This window comes from Sciurus vulgaris, assembly GCF_902686455.1.
Source record: "Sciurus vulgaris genome assembly, chromosome: 3".
Lineage (NCBI taxonomy): Eukaryota > Metazoa > Chordata > Mammalia > Rodentia > Sciuridae > Sciurus > Sciurus vulgaris.
The window spans coordinates 116,769,763-116,794,798 of record NC_136463.1 but is presented as its reverse complement, the minus strand read 5'-3'; the positions used below and the strand labels follow the sequence as shown (position 1 = coordinate 116,794,798).

Here is a 25,036-nt window from a genome sequence, read left to right as displayed (position 1 = left end):
CAGTAAAGAATACTGTGCTTGAAATGTAGTATGTACTAAACCAATGTTAGTGATCAGCCTCCATAATTTTTTTCAATTCTGAAAGAGTACTATCTGTTTGAGCTGTATGAGCTCAAATGTACTTCATTCACTTTCACTTGTTATTCATTCAGTTTTACTTGTTTTATATGCATGTTCTTACTCATAATCATTAAAAAATTCTCAGGATATTTTTGAAGAGAATTTTTTCTTTTTTAGCTTACTAATTTTTTGATATACTTTTCAATACGCTTTTCATTGAAGTGTAACACATGCACAGAAAAGCACAAATTCTAAGTGTACTAACTGATGGATTTTCATAAATGGAACACATTATGCAAATAAAATTCAAATAAAGAGATAAAACATGGCCAGTGTCTCAAAATTCCCTCCTTTACCCTGTCAATCACAGTGCCCCAAGGAAACCACCATCCTGATTTCTTCTCAAAGATGAGTTTTGACTGATATTGAAATTTATACAATGGATTCATATAGCATAAACTTTTGCATATCTGACTTTTCTCAAACTCAACTTTTTATTTTGGTAGAAACAGTACTGAAAACAGTTCTTCAAAGGAGAATGCTTCTTAAGTTTGTTGACTTTCCAAATACTTGTGACATTAATTCAATATGTTTTTAAAGTTACCTTTAATATTTAAGATTTATAATGTTCATTAATTTTACTTCTGTAAAACTTTTAAATTAGAAATTACAGCAGAGGTATATGGTGTTAGAGTGGGTGTGACTTGATGTTAGAGGTAATATAGAAGCAAAACAAAATGAATGCAATGTGCAAAGATGAGATCAGAGATTATCCTGTTACATTCAAAGATTCTCAAATTTATTATAGCATGTAAACAAATTTAACAAAGATAACTGTACCTCATAACAACATAAATATGTAAGAATAAGTGTATAATTTATTTTTAGGATCCATTTAAAGAGAAACTTGTAAAAATAATGACAAGCATTCAAAATCACTGCCAAATGAGTCCAATGTCAGATTTTGGAACTCAGCCTTATGAGCAATGGGCCATTCAACAGGAAAAAAAAGGTAATTTGGGTTTTGAACTAACAGTTTATCACATGTTTACTCCAAGATTTCAGATGATTATAGCACATATTCACAAGCAAACTGTAAGCAAATAGAATATCAAATTGGGTTTCTGTATTCTGTATGGGACAAGCATAAACATGTTCTAATCCCTTATCTGAGGAAAGAGGTACCAATTAATCCAGTTTTCTCCTTCATTTATTGTGTATTTAAAGTATGAAGATCAATACTAACAGCTCTGTCTCCTATGGCGAGCTCCACTGTCGGGTTTTTCATGCCATTCCTACATGGATCAGGTACACGTTCTGGCTGATGCAGAGCTTAAAGCAGCTCATCATGGAGTTGGGAAATGTTTCCTTCCCCCTTAGAGAGCTCATGATACCTTTAAAGTCTTACCTTGATCATTTCAAAAGGAAGGTGAAGCTGATTTTGGAGTCATAATTTATTCAAGTCTGCAGCACAGTCATAGGGTTTCGCTTGCTATTTCTCTTACACAATGTATTCTTTCACAGCTGCTAGAGAAGGAAATCGCAAAGACCGTGTGTGTGCAGAGCATTTGAGAAAGTACAATGAAGCCCTGCAAATTAATGACACCATCCGGATGATCGATGCATATAACCACCTCGAAACTTTCTATAATGATGAGAAAGAGAAGAAGCTTGCAGTCCTAGAACACGACAGTGACACAAGTGTGGATGACGATGACTGTGACGGTGATGAAGATGAGGGTGACTTAAAGAAACGTTTGAAGCTGAACGACACTGATAAATTTCTCATGACTTTATTTTTTGGTAAGATTCAAAGAAGCATGTCTTGTGTGGTCTCACGAGTTTACCTCTTTATCATGAACCAGTGCTTCTTGTAAGCAATCCCAAAGGTCCTCTTAAAAAATTCATTTGGAAAGAAGAAGGCCCACTCCTACTGATGTGACCAGATTAAGGATTACTTGTGTAACAATAATCAACCATTTGATCATCAGTTTTACTGTCAAAATGACTGCAATGAATTTAGTAATCAGACCAGTCTGATTATTAGATATAGCATAAGATCAGTGGAAGATAAATCACATCTCAATGTATCAAGACATAAAATTCTCTAGTGTAATTGTGGTTTTTAAAATTTATTTATTTATTCTTAATTAAAACAGATATTCATGATGTACAAATTGGTGTTTTGCTATATATATGTTGTGGAATGGCTAAATGAAGCTAATTAACATTAATTAAATATAATTATTTCTTAAAGAAAACAAAAAAATGTTGAAAAAACTGGCTGAAAACCCAGAACATGAAAATGAAAAACTGACCAAATTAAGAAACACCATATTGGAACAATATACCAGGACCGAGGAATCTGCACGAGGAATAATTTTTACAAAAACACGACAGGGTGCATATGCCCTTTCACAGTGGATTACTGAAAATGAAAAATTTGCTGAAGTTGGAGTGAAAGCCCACCATCTGATTGGAGCTGGCCATAGCAGTGAGTTCAAGCCTATGACACAGGTACAAAAGCCCTTTTGGACGTCTTTTCTCATGCCATTATTATCAGTCTCAAATTGCTTTTAATGCTTTTCATCATCTCTCTCACCTAAAATACATTTACAGAATGAAACACTTTTTCTTGGAATCAAGTTTGGGTTTAACAGCAGTCTAATCTAGTATTTGATAAGCTAAGCATTGTCTTAAGAGTCCCTTTTTTTCCTCATACTTGGAAGAATCGTTAAGTTGGGTTTCTCTTGCAAAAAATAATGATAAAATACAGTGTAGAGAAATGTTTTCTTTTCAAGGATTTCGTTTTATTTCATTTACATTTCATTATACTACTTATTGTGTGCACAGTAAAAAACAAAACAAAGCAAAACAAAACAAAACTTGGGGGAGAAAAAGACCCTTACTTATTTCAAGTATGAATACAACAACCATCTCTTTTTAAAATAAAATGTTCTTCTGAAGACTGAAGTCATACTGACCCTTGCTGGACAAGAAGATACTTCAGTTCTATTAAGGCCATCATCATTCAGGCCAATGGAGCAAATAAATCTGTTTTAGTGTGTGTTTAGAAGAAAGAATTCTTGGAATTGTCCACCATAACTCTCCATATACTCTGTACATGCACTTATGTTAAGTTGTCCCTAAAATTTAAAACCAGATAAAGCACTGTTTTCTTTGGGTTAACAATCTTGTTTCTTCATAGTATGAGAATCAATTTACTTAATGTTCTTTTTTAATCAGTGTTTTTTTTTTTTTTTTTTTTTTTTTTTCTGCTGTGATGAAAAGACCTGACAAGAACAATTAGAGGAGGAAAAGTTTATTTGGGGGCTCATGGTTTCAGGGGTCTCAGTTGATAAACAGCCAGGTCCATTCCTCTGGGCTGAAGGTCAGATAGAATATCATGGTGGAAGAGTGTGGTAGAGGGAAAGAAAGAGAGCGTACTCAACAAGGATAAAATATATACCCCAAAGGCACACTTCCAAGAATCCGCCTCCTCCAGCCACACCCTACCTTCCTTTAGTTACCACCCAGTTAAACCCCTATCAGGGGACTAATTCACTGATTGTATTAAGGCTTTCATAACCTAATTATTTCATCTCTAAACTTTCTTGCATTGTCTCACACATAAACTTTTTGGGAACAACTCACATTGAAACCATAACACTTTTTTTCCCTGGCTTCCAGGTAACTGGAAGGCAAAACAGAAGTTCAGTCTCACAGCCTCTATGTTTATCTTATAAGTGATACATCTATACTTTTTCACTCTGAGTCCTATCTTTTATTTTCTATATACTTATTTGTTTAATGTTGAGACTTTTGTCATAAGTGGCCTCAGCTCCTGTTTGAAAAGGGGTGGGGTACAAATGAAAAGCCTCTTTTTAAACTACTTCTGCTCCTTATCCACTTCAAATCTGGGGGTTACATGCCAAAATCTGAACCCTCTCCCCTTCCTCACTCCCTGCATTCCTCATTTCCCACCCTGATAAACTGGAAAGGATTTGTACTTTAGAAGAGGAGATGGCATCTACTTGATTTAATGAGCTGATATTGTAACTGAAATTTAATTACTAAATTTATTCCTTTTAATTGAGGCACAGACAACTTCTGTTAAAATCCAAGGACATGTTAGTTTTATCAGCAGATGTGAAAACATGAGGGAGAAATCCTTAAAGACACAAGAGGGGCCTTTCTAGAGAATTCTTCAGCCAAACCTATACTGCCCCTAAGATGAAAGGGATCAGAGAGCACATGGTTGGTCTGGGAGGTTTACTTTTGTTTAATGTATAGGAACAGAAGATAGTGTGAATCTGTACCAAATGGCCAAGAGCTCTGATCAAGGCAGGTATGAAAATAAAACATCACCAGTTACATCAGACTAAGTTCAAGCTCACCTATTCTTCCTATGAAAGGACCAAAGGGCATATTTTAATATATTAATATTAACTTTTAAAATCCAGATACATTTTGTTTATAAATACTTATAAATCTGTTTTTAATAACATATTCTTCCGTTTTTGTTATCCCATTGAAGACATCCTATATTGACCTTGCTTAAAATTAGTAAGATATAAGGCTACCCTAACTCTCAATATGCCTGTACATGCACTTATGGTAAGTTGCCTCTAAAATTCATCTTAGACTATTATCCAGCCCCCCACGCAGCCACTGTTTTCACTTTCTTATTTGTCCTTTCAGGAATATTCTGTATGTTTCTTCCCTGAATGATTCTTAAGGTGACCAAATGCAGTATAGAATGTGCATTTTTTTTTCCTGTGACTCAAAACTCCACAATCTATAAAAGCATCACTGCATCTAATTTTCTGAATATTAAACATTCTGAAGTGAATGTAATGAAAGTAAAAGCCCATTTTAGCTTCTCATTGCCATATCCTCTTGTCGGCCAACAGCCTCTTCCTTTCTTCCTCCCCAAATCATCCATCAATTTATTTCCTTGGCATAAATGATGATCTTCCCACCTCCAGACTGGAGGAGGGAAATATTTTTGTTATTGTGTGGTAATCCCAGATTGGAAATCAAATGTTGTCTCCCCATCAGGTCTTTGTTCAATGCCAAAAACAGATGGCAGCAGATTCGTGTATGATCTAATCCTTTGATTTACACTGACCAGTTGCAATTTATTATTTCTTCTCTTAATTAGAAGATTTTAATGTGTTTAGCATCATGAAATTTAATTTATTAAAATGTTTCCACAGAATGAACAAAAAGAAGTCATTAGTAAATTTCGCACTGGAAAAATAAATCTGCTTATCGCTACCACAGTGGCAGAGGAAGGTCTGGATATCAAAGAATGTAACATCGTTATCCGTTATGGCCTTGTCACTAATGAAATAGCCATGGTCCAGGTACATTCAGATACCTTTATCTAATGTGTTAATTTTTACTTCTGTGTTGATTGCTTTCTCTTAGTAAAACAGTAAAAAAAAATTTTCTTTAGTTTTAAAAATAAATTTCCTTTTCTGCTAAAAGAGCAATCTCAAAGAACTGAGCAGCACTGCCATTTATATTGCTGCTGTTTAATTCATTTGACAACTAGATACCTATTGTATTTTTAATCAAAAACTCTTCTTAGGTCAGTATTTCTGTAACCTGAGACTTTATAGGACCATGGCACTGGTCCCGTGTGTAAGAGTCAAGAGGCCTTCTATCCCTAGGATGTCTGTGACCCCAGTGGGACCAGGAATCTGAACCACACTGTTCCACAAGTGTCTGGCAGACTAACTCTCCCAACCTTAGGGAATCCTGCTGTTTCTGTATTTTCTTCCCTTGTTCTTTCAACTTTTCTGTATGTTTGAAATCTTTCATGATAAATTGTTTAGTAAGGTCATATTAAGAAATGTAATAAATAAATAAATAAATGAATAAGATTTGCCAGTTTCCATTTAAATTTCACTTTAGCTTTTATCTACCTACATTAGATAAGGTATGAATACCTTTTGTTAAACAAGTATAGGAGTTATGCTCATTAATAGATATAATATGCTTCCCATAACATGAACTAAAGGATTTTTATTTATACTGTAAATAACATCCTTGGATGAAAGTCATGTCATAGAAGACTAAGATAACCAGGCAGTCATCTAATTAGGAATTATTAGAGTATTTGTTTTTCCTTAAGGATTATATTATAGTTGATGGGCTCCTGAGCGAGGCTACATTTCTATTACTCAAAATGTACCTGAATATCACTTTATTAAGAGGCATAAGAGAAATTTGTCTTTCTAATGAGCATGTGTCCATGGGAAATGTATCAAAATGGAATGTAGGATGCCAGGAACAGATCTGCAGCTTCACCAGTCCTGGTGCCAAGTCAGAGATGACCTTTCTCATGCATCCCTCTTGCCTTGCTGAGAGGCCTTTCAAAGCGACTGGGGGGGCCTCACCATCTTTGCTCTAGAATACCAATTTCTGAATTGCCCTACATTTTAAGTTTTGAAGAGCTGACCTAAAAGGAATGAATAATAACTAACTTAACAAGGAATAGAGTGATCATTTGAAGGCAAGGGGCTGAGCAATGAATAGCATTCCAGGCCAAAACCAGTAGAGTTTGTAGTGAGGCATAGCCTTTCATTTGCTTGACTTTTTTTCATGTTCTCAGGCCCGTGGTAGAGCCAGAGCAGACGAGAGCACCTACATTGTGGTTGCCCCCAGCAGTTCGGGAGTTCTTGAACGTGAGATAGTTAATGATTTCCGGGAGAAAATGATGTACAAGGCTATACAGTGTGTTCAAAATATGAAACCAGAGGCATATGCTCATAAGGTATTGTTTTTGTTCACCTCTGAATTTGGTCTGTATTTAAAAATGGCTGCATGTGGTTACCACTGATATCTCTGTGGCTACTTTTCCAGACAAAAATTGTGCTAAATTACAAGTTCCAATTTGCTGAGTTGTGTTTAGTCCAGAATTATATATAAAGAATCAAGATCTATGGTGGGCAGGAAATTTTCAGGGAGCTTTTGTTCACTCCAATAAAACCAACTGCAAACTTTGATAAGAAAAATTCAGGCTGCCCTTGATATAGAAAAACTAATGCAACTCACTCATTCAACAAAATCTGGTAATTTTGGTTTGATCCAATCTGTCTATACAAGCACATTTTTAAATTCTAGAAATATCTATAAAATGCCCACTGTAAGGCAGGCAATGTTCTAGGAGCAGAGAACACAGTAACAAACAACACAGATCATACTCCTGTGGAATGAAACTTATATTCTAGTGTGTCCCTGGTGATGTTTGGAGAAGAAAAACCATACGTACAAGTGAAAAAGCAACATATACACCATATAAAGATAACTACTAGAGAATTAGAACAGAATTGTATAAAACAAGTTACTAGATGGCTACTTTAGATGGGGTGTTTAAAGAAGGCCTCTTAGAGGGAGTGACCCTGAAACTAGATCTGAATGATTTAAAAAATTGAATATATCATATAACTGCATCTCAGTTTACTAACACAGTTACGTGAATTGTGTAAAGGACTACAGTGAAAGAAGAATGTATTTTTACAATATTTCAGGAAATCCTTCAAATTACTGAATTAAAGACTGTAACTACTATAATAGCAAACAATCCATTTAGAAGAAAATTCACACCCTTGCATATGGGTGTGAATGTTAGTTTCTTAACATTGGAATTGGCTGTACCCTAAATAGAGCTTCAGGAAAGGGATGCTTTCAAATTGGTGTGCAAAACTATAACCAAGTCCAAGGTTTCCTGGCCAGGTTTCTATACAAACTTACATTTTAAAACCTTTTTAGATATAGAGCACACCAAACATTTAGAGTGTCAAACTTTTTCCACAAAATAATACCACTAGAAAGTTACTGCTTCACATCTAATGTCCAAAGAGAAAGAATCAAGTAGATATTTGTAAAAGCTGATGTTTCAAGACAAGGTTTTTATGGTAAACTCTAGGACAGTCTCTGGAATTTATGGGTCAAGTTTTCCCAATCATTAAAATAAAATTTTGTGTTAGTTAGCTTTTCATTACTATACCAAAATATCTGAGTTAGACTACTTTATAAGGAAAAAATTCATGGTTCTAGAAGTACAAGGTCCAAAGAGCATGTTGAAGGCTTTGGTGAGGTCATGTGAGCATGACCACATCATGGCAGGAATGCATGTGTATCTCTTTGTCTGTGTGATCTCTCTCCCTGTCCTTATGAAAACCTCCAGGACTCAGTAATAAGAACTCTATTTTAATGAACTAATCTGGTCACTCTCCAAAGGTTCCATCTCTAAGCACTATAGCCAGACTGTTTCACCTTCTTATACTCTTTAACATGAGAACTGGTGATTAAACACTGATATAAATTTGGGTAATAAGCCACATTTAAACCATAGCAGATATGGTCTTTTTGGGGATCCCAGAATAGATTGCCTTTCTAAGTCTTTTTTGGATAAGAGACTTGCTTTCCTAAGATTACTCCAGGTGAATGAGCTCAGAGCAGTAATTACAGTGAAGTGGAGTGTGACACCAAGTCACAGCTACTAATAGAATGTCTCCATTTTTCTGGTTTGTGAATCCTTCTCAACACAGTGCTCAGGCAACCACTAGTAAAGTAGGAGAGGAAATCTATTTTTCTTGTCATATGAAGAGCTGACATAACTGAAAGCTTCTTAAAATAAAATCAGGGTCAAGTTGAGGAGCTTAAATTTTTCCCTAACATTAACCCAATAACTGTTACTCCATTATTACATTTTATTTGGACTTAGGCTGACTACAGGAGAGAGTGATAGATGACATTCTTCTGGGATCATTGCCTCATTATTTCTTTTTAGTAGAACACAGCCTAATGTATATTTTTACAACTAAGATCTCTGAATTCTAGGAAACTTATTTCAATAAAACTATGGGGAAAATTGACTATTCTTTTCTCTATGCAGATTTCAGAATTGCAGATGCAAAGTATAATGGAAAAGAAAATGAAAATCAAGAGAAGTATTACAAAGCATTGCAAGGACAATCCATCATTAATAACCTTTCTCTGCAAGAACTGTAATATGTTAGCCTGCTCAGGGAAAGATATCTATGTAATTGAGAAGATGCATCATGTCAATATGACACCAGAATTCAAGTGAGTTCAGGAGGACCCAGTTTTAAGTTTCTCTACTAGTGGAAAAACATATTATATTGTAAATATTCTTCTAAAATGGTGAAAAATAGGGTCTTTTTTTTTTTTTCAGAAATTGTCCTGTTTTGCTCCCTTCCAATTATATTCCCATTTCAAATGTCTATTTTTAAAGTAATCTATACTGGGACAAGAAAGGAAAAATGTAAATTCCATGGCCATTTTGATCCAAGGCACATAATTTGCAGATATTTGTATTTGTTCTCAGATTTTTGAACAACTAAAGTCAAGTTCAAAAAAAACTAACAGATTTGAAAGAAGTCACAAAAGGAAACATGACCCTTGAGAGATTTGTGTAGAAAGGGGACACCAACCAGATTTGCCACAATCATCCTGAGAAGCCGGAGGGAGAGAAAGAATGAGGCGTGGGATAATGCAGGCTTTTGGCTGAGCCTGGGGTTCAGTGTGGACCCATGGGCTGCACGTTGGTATTTTGCTAATGCCCAGTGATGACTCTTCTTCCTTGATTTTAGGGAACTCTATGTTGTGACAGAAAACAAAACACTGCAAAAGAAGTTTGCTGACTACCAAACAAATGGAGAGATCATCTGCAAATGTGGTCAAGTAAGTAAATTGCCATGGACTCAGTTTTACTTTGGCCAAGAGGAATCTAAAAAGAATATACATTTAATTTTTTCTTCCCTTTTCTCTTTTGTTTTCCAGGCCTGGGGAACAATGATGGTTCACAAAGGCTTAGATCTGCCTTGTCTCAAAATAAGGAATTTTGTAGTGAGTTTCAAAAACAATTCCTTAAAGAAACAATACAAAAAGTGGGTTGAATTACCTATCACATTTCCTGATCTTGACTACTCAGAATATTGTATGTTGAGTGATGAGGATTAGCATTTGATTGTAGATTCTTTTAAAACATTATCAAATTTTTAACATTTAATATGATTTTGATTAATGTTTTCATTATACTAAAGGTCTGATGTGAGAATTAATAAAATCATAATTTTTTCATCAGCATTGAGCCCATAAATTATGCTTGCAATTATCCATCTTATTGGTTGACAGGGTAAAGAAAATCTACCACTAATACTCATTAGGATGGAGCATTATAGTACCACTGGAACAGTATTGCAACTTAAATGAGAACCAAAGGTACCGATGTTAGTTCTGTTTCTAATTTTCAGAATAAAATTAGGCAAATGAGTTCTGAACTTGACTCCTTATCAGTGGAATTTTTATAATATACATAATTTCCTTTTGATTTTATTGGTCTTCTATTGCTGCAAAAGAATCACCACAAATTTAATGATTTCAAACAACACCCCTATATTGCAGCTCATGGTCTGTCAGAAGTCTGGGGAGTGTTCTCTGCCTGGGTTCTCACAAGGTGTCAGCCAGTCTGTGTTCTTACCTGGAGGCACTGAGGGAAGAATCATTTTTCTAGGCTCATGCAGAGTTGCCAGAATTTGTTTTCCTGCAGATGTCTCACTGGGGTTCCTGGTTTTTTTTTTTGGTTTTTGTCTTTTGTTTTCTTTCTGAATGTCCACTGGGACTTGCCCTCACCTCCTAGGAATACCCTTACCATGGGACCTGCTCAAGGTCCCTTTTTAGTACTGATTTTCACTCTTCAGGGCAGTAGGAGAAACTCTCAAGTCTGCCAAGGTGGCGTCTTAGATGTAACTTAACTATAACAACAGGAGTAACTGTTCCATCATATATGTAGGCCGTGCTCCTACTCACAGTGAGGGGATTATTCGGGATCACACCTGTGGGTGGGAATATGGGGACCCTAGTTAGAATTCTTCCCCTCACACCACTTGTCCAGTCTCTGCCATTAATGATTGGAAAGCACTTTGACAATCATAAAGCATCACCAAAAAATCAGTGTTATCAAGAACTAGCATCTTGTCATTTAAGGCTTACTTCTTTTGCCTTCTCCTCCTCCATGAACATTACACTGTGTGGGAAAACTTCCTAATGATAGGGTGGTGTTAAAATTCAAACTAATTATTAATTCCCATGAGATTACCTGTGTCCATGGAGAGAGAAGCTCAACTTCCTGTTCAGAGTTCACCTGGAATTTAGCAGGAAGCAGATGGTAGACGTTACTTAAAAGTAAAGAGAAAATGGCTTCCTCTAACTCTCCCTAGCTCCTGGTAGAAGAGTAACCACCCCAAGTAGTGACACTTTTAGTGTTTCTGAATGAGAAAGCACTATCATATGGAGATGAACACCAGGCCAGTGGTCTGCACACAGGACATTCTCCCATTAGAAACACAACCTCTTCTGGTCATGAAAGAACAATAGGATTGAGACAGAAACCACAGCTAAATATTTAAACTGAATACTACCCAGTATCAGAGATGGCTTGCGCCACAAAAACAGTTACTCCTTGTGACCATGAAGCAGCACAGCCTTGAAGAGAGTGAAAATTCATCTGTAGCTTTGGTGGATTGGTTGAATTCAATTTTATAGAAGATCTGAATCTTTTCTTGATAAGACCTCAGTAAAGATGAATATTAACCAATCAGAGCTCTGGGATACAAGAGGACAAAGATTGTGGTTTTCTTAAGACACTTTGTAAAACTCCAACTGACCCCCCCCCCCCGTAAAGTATTTCTGTCTTCTAGGATGTTTTATAAACTATGCAAGAAACCAAATGCATAACAAAGCCAAATGTACTACTGTAACATATGTAGACTGTTTTTGAAACATCAACAAATATCAGGTTTTTCCATCTATATTTTCTATAACTTTTTTCAATAAAAAGTGTTACTTTTAGGGTTTAAAATACATGTTTCAAATAGTGTAAAACAATACATGAAAGTACCTAAAAACTTGAACTAAGATGCATATATGCCATTTATAAACAACTGTAATTGTGGCATTTTGATTGTTACTGAACAGTTCAATGCTCACACTGTTTCAGTATCACTTACAGAATATGCTGATGACAAGAAGACATCAGTGTGGAAGATAGAACGCCTAAATTTTAGTTCCCATTTGATTGAATGACTTTGAGTTAGTTTGTCTCACAGAGCCTGTGCTGCTTTTCCTTGAAAACAAAGGGTTAGATTAAACAATATTCAAACACCCTTAAAACTATATTGTTATCATAGTCCATATTCTTACTGTCTGGTTGCTTTTGCTTTGAGACCTTGTCCAATAACTTGTAATAACATCAGCTATTGACTCAATACCTGCTGTGTACATTCTACACTTGAATGTAACTCATGTCTGCTAAAGGATTTTCCAGGTATCCCAAAGAATGGGTACACTGGCTGGAGTCATATGTCACAAAGCAGGTTCAAAGGACCCAAAAGTGACTGGAAATTTTAGAACAAACATTTTCAAATCAATAGAACTTCAGAAGACATTAAGGGTAAGAAATGTAAAGCATAAACCCCAAACAGTCTGGGATTCTTTCAGATCAAATGAAATAAAATATAGTGACTTAGAATGTGTACAAATGTCTTGAATACAAGACATTGAGATAACATGAACATGAATAAGAAATAGCTTCCAAAGGGATGATTAATACATGTCGTAAGTCATTGTTGAAAACATAGAACTTTAAAAGAGGTGAATATTTTCTTCTCTGCAATTTAGTAGTCCCTACAGCAGTAGAGGGCCTTGCTTTGGAGAAAGACATTTAAGGGACTGTTTAAATTCAGTTAAACATGAAAACAGAAGAATTTGGAGTTTCTCTGTGTCATCGTTGCTTTTAAGATGTAAGAGACCTGAACAGTCTTAACTGATGTTGGAGAAGAGCAATAGGTAGTAGAAAATATTAGCATTCTCTACCCTCGAAGTAATTGCTTGTTGGCTGTTATTGATATTTTCTGCCAAATGCTCTTGCTACAATCTTTTCTGGTCACTCTGATCTTTGTTCAAATATGCCTTTGCACATGATTAAAAGTATTCTTTAACACATATTCAGCAGATATCCCTTACGATGTCAAAAACAAAACCCAGATGTCAGTTCCCAGAATCAAGCAGAGTCACACTTTCAGAAATGAAGTGGAGAGTACATGGAAGCAAAATATCATGTGCTTACCCCGAACATAATAAAATACTCACATCCAAAATCTGGTAAACAATTGTATGAGTCTGGTAAACATAGTAATAAAGACAAACAAGAATTCTGTTTCCTTCTAAGAGTTACGAAGTTATTTTCAAACAACTACAAACTTCTGTTTTCTTTGGTTTGTGCATTTCTCTTTAATTAGTCTTATTAAATATGTGACTTTATGCATAAGAATGTGGAGTCTGGAGTGAGTCAAACTTGGGTTTGGATCTTCACTAGCTTTGTGACTTGGGCAAGCCATTTAATGTCTCTAAGGTCAAGGGAACTAATACTGACATTGAGATACTGTCATGAAATTTTGGATATTGCATGGAACATATCCTACGGTTGGCACTTAGCAGGAATGATATATGAAATATAGTAGCAAGTGTTGCTAGAAGAGGATCAGCAGCTATAGTCAGCACAGATGTAAGGGATACATAATAATAATAGTAAATTTTAGGCTTATGTTTAATTTTTAATAGGACATAGATGAGATTGGAATCCCCCACCTCAACAAGCAGTTAGTAGTAGCTGTAATAAAATATGATTATTATGACTACACTATTCAGTGAAACTCAGGATTGAATTTAATATCCAGATCTTCTATGGCTACAACTGAAAGATATGTATCAATATAAATACAAACATCAACATATTAAGTGTCTATTAGACTTAACTAGGTCCATTACATAGATGCCATTTTAATTAGATCCTGTCTTCATCTTCAAGTAAGTATGATAATGCAGTTGTTCTGAGTTAATCAGCAACTGCATAAAAGAGAGAGAGGGAGTAAAACAAAACTGAGATGTCAACAGTAGTTTTTATGTGGCACTAATAATAGTTGTCTTTTGCTTCTAAACCCCAAAACTTTTTCACAGGGCCTAGGTTATAAAATATGAAATATATGTGGAAAGCATTGAAGATATTCTTTGTAATTTCAGAAAAATTTTTGCAGTGTAAAACAAAGTCTGTCTTTGTGAAATTACTCATTCCATATGCATTTCATTTGAAGATGAAATGTGACATAACTGAGCCCTATTTAATATTTTAAAATCCAAGAATAGGTCAGATCTTATAGGACTGTGGTAAGATAACTGTTCATAGGAAGCAATACTTAACCATACAGTTTTTACACACTCAGATCACTACTTAAGTTGAATATATTTTATAAAATATTTTAGTTTTTTATATACTAATTTTAATGGACATATTTTGATACTCATGAAGACAAATTTAAATGATTGATTTAGTTACCTATAGAAAAAAAGAATAAACCAAAGATGATCACTTTTAGATGTCTCTTTTAAATCCTGTCTCCTCTATATTAATGAGTTTGTGCATCTGACTGCATACACAAAGAATGACTGGATCTCTGGATGGCTAGTTTTTTTCATTTTGAACCCCTTCACATGTCATGCAAATATTCTCACAATTCATCAATCTGTGCAGATTTGTACAATACTAAAGTGACCAAAATAATTGATTTAGAGTTATTCGGAACTCATTTGCCCATCTGATATGAATATCACTGCAACATTTCTAATAATAAATTTACCCTTTTCTGTGAATTTGAACCTGATTTGTATTTTTATGATTTGACTGTGCACAATTTATGCTAAATAACCTGTTGAGTTCAAAATTACAACTTAGAATAATTTTCATAGAATTTGTCTTATTTGATAAGTGGATCTTGAAACATTGACTTTTTTGTGTGACTTTTTAATTTGTTTTAATTAGTTATGCATGATTGTAGAATGTATTTTTGATGTATTATACATATATGGAGTATAACCTCTCATTCTTCTGGTCGTACATGATGTAGAATTACATTGGTCGTATAATTACATATGCACATAGGATAGTAATGTCTGATTCATTCTACTATCTTTCTTATTCCCATTCCCCCTCCCTTCCTTTCATTCCCCTTTTTTCTCATCTAAAGTACTTCTATTCTTCCCTAACCACCAACCCCCCCTTATTGTGAAGTTAGCATCCTCATATCAGAGAAGACATTTGGTCTTTGGTTCTTTTGGGATAGACTTATTTCACATGACATGATATTCTCCAGTTCCATCCATTTACTGGCAAATACTTAATTTTGTTTTTTTATGACTGAGTAATATTCCATTGTGTATATATACCATATTTTCTTTAGTCTATGGCCATACCACCCTGAATGTGCCTGATTTGTCTGATCTTGGAAGCTAAGCAGAACTGGTTAGTTTTTGGATGGGAAACATTAACATCTTTTGTGTTTAGTTGCACCAAATACCTTTTCTTTCAAAAGTCACAATCTTATAGGAAACAACGCTTAATTCTGTGTTTTATTCTTTTCACTTATTTTATAATAAGATGCAAAACTTGAATAATTACAACAAACATTTAAAATGTTTCAGTCTATATAAAGTGTGTCCCATGTGGAAGAGGAAAAAAGAGGAAACAAAGGTAGAAAGGGAATAAATAGGTGCAAAATAAAACATAGGCAATAGGATATTAAAGATACCAACATGAAGGCAGGTAGACAGTAAAATGAAAAAGAAAGAATGAAAAATAAATTTTACTGAGGTAGATACAAACATATAATAATTGCCAATTATATCTTTGTTCATTTATCAAATGTATTTAAGGAATTAAATATATAATTAATTTAAATATTTATTTAAATACACTTAATGTATTTAATAAATATATTTAAGGAATTTTTACATAAGGAATAGTATTTTAGGTGCAAGTTATAGGGGATACGGCTTTCAGAATTTGTACACATAGATTGAGTCCTCGGCTAACATGTTGAAGACAGTGATTAATACAGTAAGAGGAGAAATAGAGGAGGGGGAGCCGTAAGCTGCATGGTTTTGGGAAACTTACTTTTAATGGAGAAAATAGGTCACATTGGATCATAGAATGCCTAGGAGATTTCTCAAATTTATTTTTGTTATTCCATTTGGTGGTTGGAGGTATCAAGGATAGATGTTGTAGAGATAAGAAAAGAGAACAAGTGATAACCCATAAATGATAATTTATTATAAAATATTATTATGCTTTAGAAAAGCAAGTCATTGGGACTACATTCAGAATAAAGTCTCTTATGTTTAAAGAGTATAATTAGAGATGATTTTGTTAATGTCAGCAATGTATAAAGAAAATAATATTGACATAAAGGATATTTTTTAGACTTGCTAGGCATAGTGATGCATGCCTGCAATACCGGCAACTCAGGAGGCTGATGCTGGAGGATCTCGAGTTCAAGGCCAGCCTAGACAACTTAGTGGACAGTGTCTCAATACAAAAAATAAAAAGGACTGGTGTTGGGGCTCGAACTCCTGCAGTTAAGGAGAGTGAATCCTGAAAATTCCAAACGCGGAGCTCCCGTTTGTTAGCCAAAGACAAGGAGGCTTGTCTCTGTGTCCTCTATTTTCTACCATTGATCTACCTGTCTATTTTGATGCCAATACCATGCCACTTTTGTTACTATTGCTCTGTAGTATAGTTGAAGTTCTGGTTTTGTGATACCCACTGCTTCACTCTTCCTGCTAAGGATTGGTTTAGCTATTCTGGGTTCCTTATTCTTCCAAATGAATTTCATGATTGTTTGCTCTGTTTCTATAAAGTATGTCATTGGGATTTTAATTGGGATTGCACTGAATTTGTATAGCACTTTTGATAGTATGGCCATTTTGACAATATTAATTCTGCCTATCCAAGAACATGGGCGATCTTTCCATCTTCTAAGGTTTTCTTTAATTTCTTTCTTTAGTGTTCTGTAGTTTTCATTGTAGAGGTCTTTCATCTCTTTTGTTAGATTGATTCCCATTTTTTTTTTTGAGGCTATTATGAATGGGCTGGTTTTCCTAATTTCTCTTTCAGAGGGTTCATCACTTATGAATAGAAATGCATTTGATTTATGAGTGTTGATTTTATATCCTACTACTTTATTGAATTCATTTATGAGTTCTAGAAGTTTTCTAGTGAATTTTTGGTTCCTCTAAATATAGAATCATGTCACTGGCAAATAGCGATATTTTGGGTTCTTCTTTTCCTATTCATATCCCTTTAATTTCTTTGGTCTGTGTAATTGCTCTGGCTAGAGTTTCAAGGACAATGTTGAATGTAAGTGGTGAAAGAGGGCACTAAAATAGACAGGTAGATCAATGGTACAGAATAGAGGACACAGAGACAAACCCACTTAAATACAATTATCTCATACTAGACAAAGATGCCAAAAACATGCAATGGAGAAAACACAAATGTTCAACAAATGGTGCTGGGAAAACTGGAAATCCATATGTAGCAAAATGAAATTAAATCCCTATCTCTCAGAAAATTCCAAACGCTCAGCCTGTACAAATATCTACTCAAAATGAATCAAGGACCTCAGAATCAGACCAGAGAACCTGAACCTTATAGAAGAAAAAGTAGGTCCAAATCTTCATCATGTCAACTTAGGACCAGACTTCCTTAATATGACTCCCAAAGCACAAGAAATAAAATCAGGAATCAATAATTGTGATAGATTCAAACTAAAAAGCTTTTTCTCAGCAAAGGAAACTATCAGCAATATGAAGAGAAAGCCTACAGAGTGGAAGAAAATCTTTGCCACTCATACTTCAGATAGAGTACTAATCTCCAGAATCTATAAAGAACTCAAAAAACTTTACACCAAGAATATAAATAACCCAATCAACAAATGGGATAAGGAAATGAGCAGACACTTCACAGAAGATTTACAAGCAATCAACAGATATATGAAAAAATGTTCAACATCTCTAGTAATAAGAGAAATGCAAATCAAAACTACCCTAAGATTCCATATCACCCAATTATAATGGCGATTATCAAGAATACAAGCAACAATAGGTGTTGGAGAGGATGGGGGGAAAAAGGTACACTCATACATTGCTGGTAGGGTTGCAAATTAGTGCAGTCACTCTGGAAAGCAGTGTGGAGATTCCTTAAAAATCTTGGAGTGGAACCACCATTTGACCCAGTTATTCCACTCCTTGGCCTATACCCAAAGGACTTAAAGTCAGCATACTACAGTGAAGCAGCCACATCAATGTTCATAGCTGCTCAATTCACAATAGCTAGATTGTGGAACCAGACTAAATGCCCTTCAATTGATGAATGGATAAAGAAACTGTGGTATGTATACACAATGGAATATTACTCAGCTATAAAGAATAATAAAATTATGGCATTTGCAGGTAAATGGAATTCTGTTGGAGAATATCATGTTAAGTAAGATAAAACAATCCCCAAAAATCAAAGACTGAATGATCTCTCTGATAAGTAGATGATGTTACATAACATGGGGTGGGAGGGAGGCAAGAATGGAAGAAGGATGGATTGTATAGAGGAAAAAGAGGGGGGGAAGGGGTGGGAGGAAGGAAAAATAACAGAATGAGACAAACATCATTACCCTATGTACATGTATGATTACACAAATTGTATGACTCTACTTCATGTACAACCAGAGAAACAACTGTTGTACCCCATTTGTGTATAATGAATCAAAATAAATAAATTTTAAAAAAAAGAAATTGAGGGCAAAGAGCCAGGTTGTATCATCAACAATATACATATATTTTTCACTTTTCATTTGCCACATTAAAAAAAAAAAAAATACTACCCAGTTTGGAAAAGCTTATTAAAAAGTAAAATAAAATAAAGAGTTTTCTTCATTCAAAAAAAAAAAAATTAAATAAAAGACAAGGAGGCTGGAATGCTGACTGTGACAGGACACTAATAACTAGGCTAATTCTTGTGGGGCGTGATGATCCTGGTTAAGGAGAAAAATAAGACCTCACCTGTTCTACCTGCTACATGTTTAGGTGTGTGCTTCCTGGCACTTTATGAAAACATATCCTGTTTTGTTACTGGGGAAAATGTTTTCTTAGTACTAGCAAACAAGTTAGTTGTTTTCAATATGTTATGCCTAGTTAAGATTTAACCTCACACTGCCCTGTAAAAGATGTGCTGTGCAAGAACAAAGCAGTCTGCAGCTTTGCAGGCTCCCCAGCTCTCCTAGGTAAACAAATCACCAATTTAAAGACTCAGAGTCTTGGTGCATAATTGCTGGATGCAACGCTCAGCAGTAGTTCATTTGCACAGACTGGGAATGTTGCTCAGTGGTAACACAGGCCTGAGTTCAATTCTCAGTGATAATAACACTAATAATAATCATAATAATAATACAACTTTCTTTACTTAAGTCATTATATAGTAAACTAACATTAATATGATTAAATGTTCTGTAAGTTAAGAAGGAAATCAACTAACGAAAGAGAATACTAGCTTCTGATGTAATAGTGATGAAGGAGGTCAGGATTCTCTGAATGGAGCTCAAGGTGGGAGAACATTTGTGAGGTGCCTATGTGCTAATCATAACCATCCCATTAAAACTAAATGCCCTGAGAATAACCCTAAGTTCCCAAAATGCTCATAGGCAGAGGCCTCAGCAACAGACCCAGTAAGGTTGCCTTTTGCACAGGTAAGGCCACTGCCTCAAAAACACTCCAAATTGAAAAAGGCTTCGATAATCCTACTATACTCAGAACCAGGGAGAGAGAAGGAGCCATAGGTTGTTGGTGCCATGTACACCTCTGTTCAGAACATTTAATGATTAGTATCCAATTTTATTTAAATTTATTTAAAGTATTTAAGTTTACTTAAGTTTGGATTCATAAATTTTATTTGTATTTACATTTTTAGAAAATTCAGCACATTTTAAAATGAATGCTTATACTTGTTGAAGTATGTAATTAGACTAGGGAAAAGAGACTTATATGATGCTAACCTAGTAGATATTCTTCAACAGAATTGGGAGGTAAGGAAGACATGACATACCATAGATGATCTTCAAAGGTCCTTCCTTGTAAAAAAGAGGAGATACAGAGAGAATTTGGACAGGGGGTCCAGAATTTCAAGTCCATTTATAGACCTATACATGAGTCAGGAAGTTAAGACACAAAAGGGAGAAAGTATAACTGCTGACAAGATGCCTGAGGACAGGGTAAAGAATGAAACCATGGAAGAGAACAGAAATAGATTAAGGTTGGACAGAAAGGCAGCTGCTGTGGCTGTTACCACTTCTGCAACAGAAGAGGAATAAAGAGGAAGGAAAGATACAGCTTAATGTAAAGCTACAAAAGTAGAGGACAGATGGTATTTATTCTCCTGGAATCAAGCTCTGGACTATGTACGCAGAGTTGAACTTCAGATTTTAGGATGGACATGCATAAAGACAGTAGAAATGATATCTAAACCTGCTTTCATAAATGCCAAATGGCTACTCAGGAACTAAAAGGTTGCTATACAGTATTAGGTACAGCTGAATTGGAAATAATAAATGTGGAACCCATGGTGAAATAAATATTTACATGCAGGATATTAGAATAAAGTCTGTAATTTTTAATATACTCGAAAAGTTTTAAATGTTATGGTCAATATAACATAGTAATGTGGGACTATCTTACTATGGGACTATATTTAAGAGAAACTCTACACCTAAATTAATTAAAACCAAACTTAAACATTTATTTCTGGAATGTAAAAAAACTTCAGAGGGAAATTACATATTATACAAATATTTTAAATTTTTTTAAATTGTGTTTTCCAAGGAACCATTCAATTTAGCATAACTACTTCACTATCTCTCTTTCTCTTTCTCAAAGCTCCTCAAAATTATCTCTCTAAAATCCTCCTGTATTTCTCTTTATTTTCCTGACCACTTTTCCCAAACTCTTTCTTTTATAAAGTAAATCAATATGGTTTTACTATGTTTGATTCTTGGCCTTTAGTCATTATCTCAGGCTTGATGGATCCTTAAACCACAATTTTTTTTTTTCACCCTAGAAGTTGGGTTTGGGTGAGGAGGTTCTTTCTTTGAACATTCTATATTTAATATATTAAAAATTTCTATACTTAGTATATTATATATGTAGATTACTATATTTAGGATCTCAAAATATCAGAAAATAACATTGGTAATCAATTTATTGGCTATTATCTCCAAATTCAACCTTTTTGTCTGCTCTTGGAAAATGCATTCAAGTCCTTTAAATATTTTTTGCTTTGTCAACTGGCATGATCGTAGGCTTTGCCAGTGGCAGATGTTGGACAGATACAGAATGAAAGGGATTTGCTTCCTGGCTCTTGGGTGCTTCCTTGGTCAGTGGCTCCCCCAGCATCAGTTCCTGCAATGCATGTGGCTTTCTCTAGCACAGGATCTTATAGCGCATGGCAGCCAATAGTGCTCAGAGGCCAGCAGCTCTCCAGGCACCTCCTTAGGCAGTTTTGTGCCCAGGAGGGCACATTCCAGCAAGTTCCAGTGGCACCACAGCAACTTCACTCTTCAGTGACCCACAATGACTTCCCCAATAAGGTCTGCATCCCGGCCTTGGGTACTCTATCTCAGCTTTAAGCACAGTGGCTGCTTCGTATATCTGGGATTTCTATTGCTTTTAGAGTTCCTTTTTCTTGTTTTTGGCTAACTGTCTATTTCTTTAATCCCATTATAGGCTGTAAAATAATAAGAAAGATATACCGGAAGTGGTTCCTAAGAAGTTGTAATTTCCAAATATCCAATTACTTTTATGTGTAAGCACTAGGTTTCACAAAGGAAATGACTCAAACACATCTGACCGATTCTCTAACCAAATAATTTAGAGGAGGACAGAATGTATTTTGTAACTGAATAGTTTAATTTTCTGGATCTGAACAGTTTTTCAATTCCAATAACAAAATTCAAAAAATCCTATCTTGCATGTTACTGCCGTCTAATTTTTTTTTTTTTCTTCAGTGCTGGGGATTGATCCCAGGGCCTTATGCTTAAAAGACAAGCACTGTACCAACTGAACTATATCCCCAGCCCCAATGTTACTGCCTTTCTATACATAGGCCTGTCACTGCCACTGCTACTACCTTTTCAAAACATGTAGCATTTATAAAGTGAAAATAAAAGTATAAGATACTGAACTCTCAAACTATGGCTGAGAGAAAGGGAATCAACATTCATTGAATGTCCTTTAGGTGTTAGCCACTATCCTTAGTGTTGTACACAAACTAGTATTTTAAGAATTCATTATTTTTGTATCAAGATATATTAGTGTTTCCTTTAGGATCCCAAAGCAAGCAAGGATCTCTTCTTTTATAAAGAATTACAATATAGTATTCTGGGTTAGCACAAAAATCTCTTAGGGAGTGCTGACTTAGCCAAGATTGACAATTCTTAAAAACAAGGCACTTTTCTATTGCAAAATCTATCTGCCGATTTATTTTTTTAATCTTCCTATTTATGTATAATAGAAGCACTTCAAATCTTATGACCTAAGTCACAAATGTAACTAAGAAAACAAAACAAATAAATAAAGATAAAAAACAGGAAGAATATTTTTAAAGAAATCACCAGAACCCATGTTTATAAATGAGATTGCTTTCCCCCATCTTGGAAGGCCATATTGTAATTCCAGCTATTCTGTTACTTCCTGAAAAGGTCTTGAGATCTCTTTAATTGTAATACCCTCAGAGCATGCTATGATTAATAGATAGATGTGCAGAGACAGAGAGATGCATAGACAGATAGATATATAGGATACAGATAGATGGAGAGCTAGATATAGATATGTAGATAGATGTGGACATTGATCGTTAGAGATTAGAGTTAGATACTAACTTTGATCCTAGATATTAATAACAGTTGATTATCATTTCATCCACTGGGCTTAGCTATATGAAATGACTTACTTGTTTTAAAAAATGACAGTCATCTGAAAGAGTAACTATTTCCAAAAGAATTGAGAATGAAAGTGTATATTATACTTTGTGTAGACCATTTCATAGGAAACATTGAGAATATTTTGAGTAATGACTGACAGCAGTATTAGAGAAAGGAGAATTTCTACTACACTTTAAAAGTCAATCACTAGTATGAATTGAAAATTGCTGTATGAACATGTCACTACTTGTGTCCATCATAAACTGATACCATATCGTTCTTATTGCTCTCTAATATAACCTCTCTGTTCCAATCAAGTTAGTTTACAGTTTACCCCAGTGCAGAAGCAAGTTTTGCCAATCAAATCCTTGTAGTTTCCTAGTCAAGCCTTGTTACTCCAAGAAGACAGTTCTGATTAACTCCTACATTAATCTTCCCTTATTTATTTGGGCTTCCCTCACACATCATGTATTTACATACTGGAAAACAGAAAATAACCTTAGAGTTGTTCTCTTGTCATTTTATGTATTTTTGGTTTATATGTCTGTTCATTTCATCTATTTATCCTTTCAATATTAATCTATTTCACATATCCCTTCTCCAGTGGGTGGATTCATCATTTATGCACGAGACAAGAAACAGACATGATCTGACAGAGACGTCAAAGATGAAGAAGGGAATCTGAAGGAAGGTGGCATTTTAGGCAGTGACCTAGAAAATCAGAATACAACCATCATGAAGAGTGGAAGGAAGAGTTGTACTAGACAAAAACAACAACATAGGCTGAATCCCAAATGAGAAAATTTGGTCAGTCCGAGGAACTGGGAAAAGGCCAATGTGGTTGAAGAGGGATGAGTCGGAAGAATGACCTGCAGTAAGTTTGGAAAGGAGGGCTGGGCCCGGCCATCCTAGGCCAGGTCATTCCAGGCCCTGTTGGTCACTGTCTGGAGATGCATTTCGGTCTAAGGGTAATCAGAAACCCCTGGAGATTTTCGCTGGGGGTTTGAGGTTGACGAGAATTGATTAACTCGCAAGAGACTTTCATGAATTGGTTGGAAGGGACGAAACTGAAACAGACAGCACAGTCAGATGACACTAGGCAAGTCTATTGATGTGAATCAGGGAGATAGAAATGTAATGCACTGGAAAGGGGCATGTGGGTGAGAGATTCCTTGATATACAGAATATGAGGGAATTGAAGAAAAAGAGGACTCAACGATTAGTTTTCTAGAGGCGTGACTTTCCTATGCATTTCAGTGAATTTATTGTGTAATTAACTTACTTTAAGCACTTGTTAGGGAAGCAGAGCATAGACATGGAGGAGACAAGAGCAATGCCTTCCCAAAGCAGGGACTGAACATCATGCTCTGGGCCTATGCCAAGGAGCCCAGCCACTTCAGTTACCATAAGCTACTACAGTAGGTCACATCACCTCTCATTTTAATTTTCTGTGAAGCAAGACAGCAATATCAAGAGGTTAGGCTATGGAATCAAGCTTTTAAATTGATGCTAGGCATCAAGTGATCAAGTAGGCACAGTGATGCATACTTATAATCCCATTATCTCCAGAGGTTGTGGCAGGAGGAACACAAGTTCAAAGCTAGCCTCAGCAACTTAGTGAGGCTCTAAGCAAGTTAGACAGACCCTGTCTCTAAAAAAAAAAAAAAATATATATATATATACACACACACACACACACACACACACACATATATGGGCGGGGTATGTGGCTCGGTAGTTAAGCACTCCTGGGTTCAATCCCCATTACAAAAAATGAAAAAAAAAAGGTTGTTCTTTTACTTATTCTAGTTCTCTTTTGCTTATCTTCACAAGTAATCTATAACATTTAAAGAATAGTAATACCTCCCTTTATGTGGGGCAGTTTTAAGGAGATAATATGGATAATACACTTAGAACAGTAGCCTGGTGCAAAGTAAACACTCAAATATGTTGGTAGGTGCTGTGAAATAATTACTGGGAAGAGTAAATGATACAATGTGTGTATGACAGAGGAAGAAAAGAATGCCTATGACTTGCACAAAAACTCTTAAAGAGAAAGAGAACTATCTTTGTTTTAGAAAGAC

At 35.2% G+C, this 25,036-nt stretch overlaps 1 protein-coding gene across 1 annotated transcript in view; it reads left to right on the top strand.

Moving 5' to 3' along the window:
• The window catches only part of IFIH1 (interferon induced with helicase C domain 1), a 56,622-nt gene extending 42,676 nt beyond the window's left edge, over window positions 1-13,946 (top strand). The window contains exons 10-17 of the mRNA XM_079131239.1: window positions 949-1,072; window positions 1,585-1,863; window positions 2,318-2,577; window positions 5,280-5,429; window positions 6,683-6,844; window positions 8,972-9,162; window positions 9,690-9,780; window positions 9,880-13,946. Coding sequence (XP_078987365.1) covers window positions 949-1,072; window positions 1,585-1,863; window positions 2,318-2,577; window positions 5,280-5,429; window positions 6,683-6,844; window positions 8,972-9,162; window positions 9,690-9,780; window positions 9,880-10,059 — 1,437 coding nt within the window. The 3' untranslated portion in view covers window positions 10,060-13,946. The remainder of the gene's footprint in view (window positions 1-948; window positions 1,073-1,584; window positions 1,864-2,317; window positions 2,578-5,279; window positions 5,430-6,682; window positions 6,845-8,971; window positions 9,163-9,689; window positions 9,781-9,879) is intronic.
• Window positions 13,947-25,036: the final 11,090 nt, after the last annotated feature.